We start from the raw sequence: 9,365 nt of genomic DNA, 5'->3' as shown, positions 1-9,365 counted from the left end.
ATGCCTTTGTGTCTGGATTAGATTTATCCCACAAGATGAGGTCGTTGGGATTTTTAAGGTTACAGAGATAGTTCTCTGGTTGTGGGAGAGGGAGGTGACTAACCAGTGCAGATTTAGAGGGAGCAGTGCTGGACAGTGTACAGGCAGCTCTGAGACAGATACGCATAAAAGTAACATGGAGGTGGTTACCTCCTAAACTTTCAAACCTCTGAGTACTGAGCTCTTCGGGACTAAAAATTGTTAAGTGAGTGATGGAGCCTGGGGACTCACTCATGCTCAGTTGAAAATATGTGAGAAGATGAATTAGGTCTTCATGGACTAATGTTTGTTTTTCTAAACGATTTTATCTTGCTATAGAGGAATTAAGGATACTGTAACTTGTGCTGTTACATTGATTCTCAGTGCATGACAGATTAACAGTGTTTTGTAATGACTAATCCTAAAAAAAAAAAAAAATCCTCCTTAAGGTATTATTTCCTTGTGTGAAAGCTTCGCACAGGCTGTATCATTTTCTCCATGTAATTGCCTAGGTGAGGAATGCACAGCCTGAAGTTCAGCTTACAATATCAGTATATATTCCTTTGTATATCTAAAAATCAAGGTACTGTAGATTATTCTCTGATACGTACCTGTCAGTCAATTTAAAAGATGACATATCATAATGAAATTCAAGTATTGTCAGTAATTAAAGCTACTAATTTAATTTTTTTTTACTCAATACATTGTTTTTATGTTTATTGCTTATGTTTTTTGGGGTGCGTGTGGGGCAAACAAAGTGCACTTCAGTTTTTCAACACCATTTAAGCTTCATATGCTGTAAATACTAGACTATTCCAATTTTTTTGTGAAATTCGATCAGTTTTTGGTTTTGTAATATTTTATAATATTTTATATAATGTCACAAGATTTTTATAACATGATTTTAATAATATTTTAAAATTATATTTAAGTTTAAAAGGGCAGAATTGGCAAATAAATGTAATTACCCTGAAGTTAATATTAGAGGATTCTAACTGAACTTGTTTTGCTTTTTTCCTCCTAATTTTCTACATACAGAGACCTAAAGGACAGGGAAATAAAGGTAAGTTAATACCTCACATTTCTGTATAAATCTGTAATGTTGCTGTTTATGGAGGATCATGTGTCTTGAGACAGTCATGGGAAGAGGTTGTAGCTATAAGATATCTTTTATTTCAGAGCAGGATGACAGGAAATTGTGTGCCCAAGTGTTATTTCCCAGCATTTTTACTGTGGCACAGCAGTGCATCAGTTTAAAATGTTTTATTTTGCAAAAGTTTAATGTCAGAAGTGGTACAGTAACATAGTTACTTCTTTTTAGCTGACTTTGTGATACACTTGTATAATCTCTTTTACCAGTACACCTCGGGTCTTTCTGTCCAGTGAATAGAATCATAGGAAGAATATTTTTGAGCAGCTTCCTTAGTTTGCTACACAGCAACCACGTGACTAGTTACTCATGTCTGAGCAGAAAACATCACCTTCCTTATTCTCAAAATTTTTGTGGTCTTTCTTCATTTTAGCGTCAGTATAGAATCTTCTATCAGTGTTTGTAGGTCTTCTGCTTTTCTGCTTTTTTCATGTTTCTGTCAACATCTTAGTTTTTAAATATTCTACTCTGTGAGGTTTCTTTCCCACAAGGAAAGAAGGAACTACTAACTACTTAATATTCTTCTCTCTAAAATTGTTGGCAAGTCAGTTGTAAACAGCATCTCGGATTGTATCTTGCAGTTTCTAGTCTGAAATTTGTTTTCTTACTAACATTCTGTTTGGAATTTCTTTTTGCCTTAACAGTACACTTGTACCCATTTAATTCTGAGCTGCTCAGCAAACTGAGCTATAGAAAAGCATGCACACAGGTACCTTTGTGTGTTAATATGCTCATTATACTTAAGCAGATAAGAAACATTTTTTTGTGAGCTCAGGTACTCTTTGCCCCCCTCTGTTCATTATCTGAACTAATCTAATTGTTCTCTGTGAGCTGTCATTTAATGTTATTCGCAATGTACTTATTCTGTTATTCTGTCTGTGTGCAGATTATCTGTTTCTTGTTACATATACTGCTTATGAGAGTTCCCAAATCTTGCTGAATTTGGCCTGTTTTAATTTCTCTGCATTCAGAGAAAAATGAACATGTGTTTATCTCCTCAGACCTTCTTAGGTTGGTCAGTCTTTAATACTTGTTCTCTCATATTCTGATACCTCTGCTTTTTTTTCCCAGAACTGCAGTTTTTAACTACTTCGTGTTTTTGCAGTAGTTTGTGGTTTTACCTTCCAAGTTGCCCTTAAATGAGAAGAAAAGTCAAATTCATTGTAGCAAGTAGTTTGTGGCTTCACAATCATTGAATTACTGTTTCACAGTTTTAGCGAGGTTACTGAGTTGCATCTGTTAGAGAATCATACAGGTAGTTTTTGAACTATATTATATGTGAATTGGAGTGAAAATATTAAGCATTTCTATTTGGGTGCAGTGTGTGAAAATGCACTGGTCAGCTCTACTTTGGCTTATTTATGTTAGCATATTTTTGTGTTCTATAATTTGTCACTGCTGTGGAATGTTTGAATCAAAACACATCTCTTGGTTTGCTATGTAAGGAAGAGATTTTTGCATTTCTGAACTTGGATTTTTTTATGGAGTGCATCCTTTTAAATAATGAATGCTTGTGATGTATTCTCTTGGTGAGAATATAACTTCAATGAAAACTGTAGTGGAACAGAACAATAATCTCTGCTTTGTTAAATTATTTGGTGTAATGTCTGCTTAGTGAAACTGTTATGATTTAGCATTAGATTAAAGGTCTATGAGGTTGAAGATGGTAGCACAGTGTAGCATGAGTAGTTGGCTTTGGGTTAGAGATTTTTTCAAGAGGGTAAATTAAGTCAGTATCAGCAGTCCTTACTGACCACATGTTAGCAGACAATCTTTTTCAATTGTCATGATAGGTCTCAGCTTAAAGGAGCTTTGAAGGAAGATATGATACTGAGTTAACAGGCTAATCTGAAGTTGATTCTGTTCATAAGAGCAGTGATGTTAAAAAGGGTGGTAGAACCTGTCCACATGTCTGGTAGACTGAGAATGTGAGTGAGCAGTAAAAGGGATGTGTGCATATTTCATACTGAAATGAAAAATACTAGACCTGTAAATTATATCGGGAGGTAGCTGATTTGTTTTGTCTAGTAAAATGTTTTGGGTGCTTTGTTTTAATTGATAAATTGGTGTACTGTGCTGTTTCCCTTGACCGGAATTTGTGGGATTGATGTTTTAGTGTGTAGAACAGCACTATCCCTCTGTTATGTTGGATATTAGTGTTCGTATTTCAGAGACTTGAGTGACTAAATCATACTGTTGTGAAAGTTTTCTTATTCTGCTTGTCAACTACTGTACAGTTGACATAAAACATCAGAACTGATATCAATCAAATTATGTCCTATAGGGGCATGGTGAGGGGGAGAAACAAGGCATTCCTGGAACTCCCTTTTTTTCCGCTTTTGTTTATTTTACCAGCGTATCACACCTGTCATAGGAAGGTGCTGACTTGTTTTTTACACTTATTTGTATATAATAATTTTTTGTTTTGTTGAAGGTTTAAATGTAATTATTAGGTTTAAAACAAGAATGAAATGTTACTTTTTCTTTTAGTATTTATTCTTCACAGTAAGGTGTGATGACTTCTAATGGAAAAGTTATTCTTATGCCTTTGGCTGTAATTTATCCATTTTGGTTATTCCAAGGATAGTAATAGTTAAAAGAATATTAGCTTTAAGTTCCTCTATTTGATGAGTTGTTTCTTCCCAATATCTAATTACATTGTATATTTTCACAGTGTTTGTGGAAGTACATGGTATTTTCAGCATTGTATTGATATGGATATTTTTAGTATCTGTAGATTAGTTTCAATTAGCATTTTCATCACTGCCCTGTTCAGTTGGAATACTTAACATGAGATTTTGGGAATGAGGCATTCATTTGCTATTGTTAAATGTCTGTGTGGGCTACATTCTTCACTATTAACACTTTAGGTAAAGTTAGAATGAAAAGCCAAAGAAACATGCTTCTAGTGATGCTATTTCACTGAGAAATGTATGTATTTACTAGGAAAAATGTCATTGCAGAAATATTTTGTCTTTGACTTAGGATCTCAGTACAGAATGAATAAGAAAGAAAATACATTTACAAGAATATTCCAAGTTAATTGTAATGTCAAACCAAAAAATAATTCTGTCTTCAGTGACCTTTGTGAAACAATAAACACAGCACATGCACGTTTTATGAAGATTAGCAGTCAGTATGAGATTAATTTTGATAGGATGCTAGTCTTGACATACAGCTGTCTATTCCTTTATTTGTGGTTACATGCTTTTAAGAAACTTATATGCTGCCGCCCATGTTTTTCATTATAACAGAATTGTATTTGAGCTGTTTGTACTATTTACTGAAGTCTAAGAAGTGGGCATGGCGTGGACAAAGTGTTTTGAGGCTCATCCCATGTGTAACTGGGCCAAATATAAAGAGGAATATAGTGTTCCAGCTCATTCATGTGTTACCATTGTGTGTAAATTCAGGATGATTAATGACCTTAACTGAAACTCTTTATTTGTGGGGGAAAAGCACCCCCAACACCTAATTTTTAATTTAAGTGTTTAATTAGGAATATTGTTCTGTCCAGTTCTAGACCCTATTGTGCTTATCATTGCCGGTCATATTTTATTGTAGCTAGTATAGAAATGCTCTGTGCCAGTTTATAATAATTGAACTGTCAAGTGTTCTGACTTTTAAAACTTCAAGAAGGTATTCAAAACACAAGTTGTTTTCTTCCTTCCCAGTAATTGCTTTGAAAAAAAAAATTCTGTTCTGTGTTAAATTATGAATTTTTACCTCTTTTTACTGCTGTCTAAAGTTAATAAAATTTTCCAGGATTTTGATTGTTCATTGTGATTATATCTATTCCTTTGTCATTTTTTTTTCAGCTAGTTTCATTCACTGAAGGCAGTTTTGTTTTAGAGATGTTGAAGTCAAATGTGAAAAAAAATTCAAATTACTTAGTCCAGGCACCACTTGGTTTACAATGTGAACTTTTGTGTGGCAGCGCCCCTCCACTCAATGAAACAGAAGCCCCTTCCACTCTTAAACACTAATTTCAACAAAGTTGAAGATTTAGTTATATGGTTGTATATGCTTTTCAGAGCATTTGCTAAAAGAGGGAAACCACAGAATCTCCTCTTAATTCAGTGTCTTAAGCTGTCAGAAAATCTGCTGTTTTGCTGTAACTTCTGCTGTTGTGGTTTATGAAACTTTTTTTTCCCCACTAAACCTTTTTGATCTATAACACCAAAAAAAAAGTTGCATCTGGAAAACCAGAAATTTTTTTTTTGAGAAGAGATCTTCATCTTCAAGTTATGTAGTTGCAAGTGCTGGTTTAAGTCCTTATTCTGCTTTGCACCATGGGAAACAGTGGAACTTAGCAGAAATTTCTGCAGTGTGGCTTTGTTTGAATAGTAGCCTGGGGGATGGTAGAGACACACTTCAAGTAATTTAGGCAGCTGGAAAATTCCAGGTAGGTGTAATGCCTTAGATGAAATGAAAGGTAATAGGAGGCCAAGAAGAGCAGGTAGGAAAAGATTCCAGCATATAGTAGCATATATGTTGGGAAAGGCTTGTAATCACCCTTTGGGACTTAAACTCTTGTTTCTGTTTTGCTTTGTCCCCTCAGAGCTTCAGAGATGCCACTAAGGCAGTATAGTTATGTAGGAAATGCAGAGTTAAATATCTGAATAGTGGTGCCCTTCACAGTTGTCTTGGTGGGTAACTGCCTTTCCTCCTGGCAGGAGAAAACTGTGTGTTGCAACTTTCCCTGAACCTATTGAATATGTCTGTAGATCTGGTTGGTCTGCACATTTGCACTTGGTCTGGTACTTCTGGAAACACTGGATTTACTGCCTGTGCAAATAGAAGTGTGCCTGTAGTTCTACCTCTATCTATGGATCTCAGGAAAGAACAGTCAGGAATAGTCTGTTCTAGTTGCCATCTTTGCAGACCTCTCCTAAGATTGGATCATGATGATCAATAGAATGAGGTATTTTCTTTAAATTGGACGAGTGCTTGACAATAATACGTATTTCAATGCACAGGTGATCAAGAACTGTTACCTAGATTAAAAGTGCAGCATAGAACTTCCAGAAAGTATACTAATACAGACTTACTTTTAGTTTCAGTACAAAACGGTTCGATTCATCAAAAGGATGCAGTAAATGATGATGATTTTGAGCCATATCTAAGTAGTCAGACAAATCAGGTAAGTGAACATTATTTACTACCTTGAAGTTAATTTTGGTGTTCAACTGACTTCCAGACTTAATTTTTGGATATTTTTTAGAATTACTTACTTGCCATTGAAATATAATTTTATATCATATTTTGTCTTATGATATAAAGATGATATCTTATGATATCTTAAGCAGATAAAGTATTCCTAAGAATTCTGGACAAGCTTCAGTTAAAAAGCATGCTTTGATGTCTCCTGCTGTTGTGCTTGTGTTCTGGCTTCAGAAAGATGCAGTACAAGAAGCTCGAGGAAAAAAAAAAAGAACAAACCAAAAAACCAAAACACAACCCCCAGACCAAAACCCAGCCCCTTACATTTGCCACAAAATTGTCATCTGTTGGATGCAGTTCAAAACAACAGTTTTATTGGCTCTGAGAATATATTAAGTGCTTGGACATGATTTCCTTTGAAGGTGGTAGAAGTAGCTCACAGCTGATGGCATAATAGGTTGAAACTTAATATTACTACAGCTTGGTACAACTTCTCTGCCAAGAAGTTAATGACTTGACTTTCAGAGCTGTGAATTGCCTCTGTAGCCAAAAGTTTATATGCATTGTGTTAAGTTTGTAAGGTCTTGAGAGAGGGACAAAGTGCAAATTATTAAAAAACTTTCAGAATTTTGCTTGCCTTCACTTTTTTTTTTTACGAGAATTCAACATTAAGGAGGCATCAGCTAGAGAATGATAACGTGCAGTTTTTCCCCCAAAACAACATCAGAAGTCATAGGGGCTAGTCCTTCAAATGTCTCAAGAAGTAAATTCTGTGATTTCCCAGGAGTCTATCTGGTGTAGTGCTGATTTAAAGTCCATTCTCAATAGCATGGAAATGTTATGGTTTTATTGTTGTTTCTTATGAAATAAACAGGCAGCCTTGCATCCATTTCACTATAGTATTCTGTTAGTGTCTCCAAAAGAAGTGAGAAGTGAGAAATTAGGCAAAAGCTAAGAATACCAAAACTTAAAATCATAGTTGCAGCCAATTTACTTTATTTATGAAAGTACAGTTGTTACGACTCGTTTTTTAAAGCTACTTTAAGCTAACTTTAGGTTATTTTCTTGATACTGCTTGCATGGAGGCATATTTAACCTAGCTTAGTAACTAAAAGTAAAGATAGTATGTTACAAAAAATGCGGCTCTTCAGTGCTTTGAGACAGTCCCTTGAAAAAAATGGTCATATCTGTCAGTTATTTAGTTCATCTTTTATGTTGGGAGGAATGGTGAAAGTTACAAGTACATTCATATAACCCTTAAAAATGTCTTGGATTGTATTACAGGGTTTTTTTTGCTCTGAGCATAATTGTCAATATTGCTGATTTTTATTTTATTTTCTTGCAGAGTAACAGCTATCCACCAATGTCAGACCCATATATGCCTAGCTATTATGCTCCATCCATTGGATTTCCATACTCTTTAGGTGAAGCAGCATGGTCAACTGCAGGCGACCCTCCAATGCCATATTTGACAACTTATGGACAGATGAGTAATGGTGAACACCATTACATACCCGATGGTGTATTTAGTCAACCTGGGGCATTAGGAAATACCCCTCCATTTCTTGGGCAGCATGGATTTAATTTTTTTCCTGGGAATGCAGACTTCTCTACATGGGGGACAAGTGGATCTCAGGGACAATCAACGCAAAGCTCTGCTTACAGCAGCAGTTATGGCTATCCACCTAGTTCTCTTGGGAGAGCCATAGCAGATGGACAGGCTGGATTTGGAAGTGATACTCTGAGCAAGGTGCCTGGGATTAGCAGCATTGAGCAAGGCATGACTGGACTGAAAATTGGTGGAGATATGACGGCTGCTGTAACAAAAACTGTAGGTTCAGCTCTGAGCAGTACAGGTATGACAAGCATTGCAGCTAACAGCGTGCCCCCAGTTAGCAGTTCAGCACCTAAACCAACCTCATGGGCTGCAATTGCAAGGAAACCTGCTAAACCTCAGCCGAAACTCAAGCCTAAAGGTAACGTAGGCATTGGGGGCCCTGCTGTACCACCACCACCAATAAAACACAACATGAATATTGGAACTTGGGATGACAAAGGGTCAGTGGTAAAAGCACCCCCAGCTCAACCAGTACTGCCTCCTCAGACTATAATCCAGCAGCCTCAGCCATTAATTCAACCACCACCACTGGTGCAAAGCCAACTGCCTCAACAGCAGCCTCAGCCACAGCAACCACAACAGCAACAAGGACCTCAGCAGCAGGCCCAGCCTCACCAGTTGCAGCAGCAACAGCTGCAAAACCGCTGGGTAGCTCCTCGTAATAGGGGTGTGGGCTTCAGCCAGAACAATGGAGCTGGTAGTGAGAACTTTGGTTTAGGTGTTGTATCCGTCAGCTCCTCACCTTCTGGTGTGGAAGTGCACCCAGTGCTGGAGAAACTAAAGGCCATAAACAACTACAATCCCAAAGACTTCGATTGGAATCTGAAGAACGGACGCGTGTTTATAATCAAAAGTTATTCAGAGGACGATATTCATCGCTCCATTAAGTACTCTATCTGGTGTAGTACTGAGCATGGGAATAAGCGCTTGGATGCTGCTTACCGTTCCCTGAATGGAAAAGGCCCACTCTATTTACTCTTCAGTGTGAATGGCAGTGGACACTTTTGTGGAGTGGCTGAGATGAAGTCTGTTGTGGACTACAATGCATATGCTGGTGTCTGGTCTCAGGATAAGTGGAAGGGGAAGTTTGATGTCAAATGGATCTTTGTCAAAGACGTTCCCAATAACCAACTGCGGCACATTCGCTTGGAAAACAATGACAACAAACCGGTTACCAATTCGAGGGACACTCAAGAGGTACCCCTAGAAAAAGCCAAGCAAGTGCTTAAAATAATTGCTACTTTCAAGCATACCACCTCAATCTTTGATGACTTTGCACATTATGAGAAGCGTCAAGAGGAGGAGGAAGCCATGCGTAGGGTAAGAAATCAGTGTCATTACAGTAGCTCTCCTGTTTATTATGTTTTAGGAAGCCTTGTTTTTCATTCAGCTGGAGTTTCTGTGTGCACATGTTGA

The 9,365-nt window shown here is 37.0% G+C and overlaps 1 protein-coding gene across 1 annotated transcript; it reads left to right on the top strand.

Annotated features, from left to right (window-relative positions):
• The first annotated feature begins 1,017 nt into the window (after positions 1 to 1,017).
• LOC103754467 (YTH domain-containing family protein 3) lies at positions 1,018 to 9,365 on the top strand. The gene is made up of 3 exons (XM_029959371.1): positions 1,018 to 1,081; positions 6,226 to 6,311; positions 7,677 to 9,365. Exon 3 carries the CDS (start codon positions 7,695 to 7,697, stop codon positions 9,363 to 9,365), a length of 1,671 nt encoding a protein of 556 aa, XP_029815231.1. The 5' UTR covers positions 1,018 to 1,081; positions 6,226 to 6,311; positions 7,677 to 7,694.

Source organism: Manacus vitellinus, unplaced genomic scaffold (genome assembly GCF_001715985.3).
Source record: "Manacus vitellinus isolate BGI_N305 unplaced genomic scaffold, ASM171598v3 scaffold_1_pilon, whole genome shotgun sequence".
Taxonomy (NCBI): domain Eukaryota; kingdom Metazoa; phylum Chordata; class Aves; order Passeriformes; family Pipridae; genus Manacus; species Manacus vitellinus.
This window is presented reverse-complemented; position numbering and strand designations above follow the sequence as displayed.

Coding starts and splice junctions, on each gene's coding strand:
- LOC103754467 (XM_029959371.1), top strand. CDS start 7,695: ATGTCAGACCCATATATGCCTAGCTATTATGCTCCATCCATTGGATTT.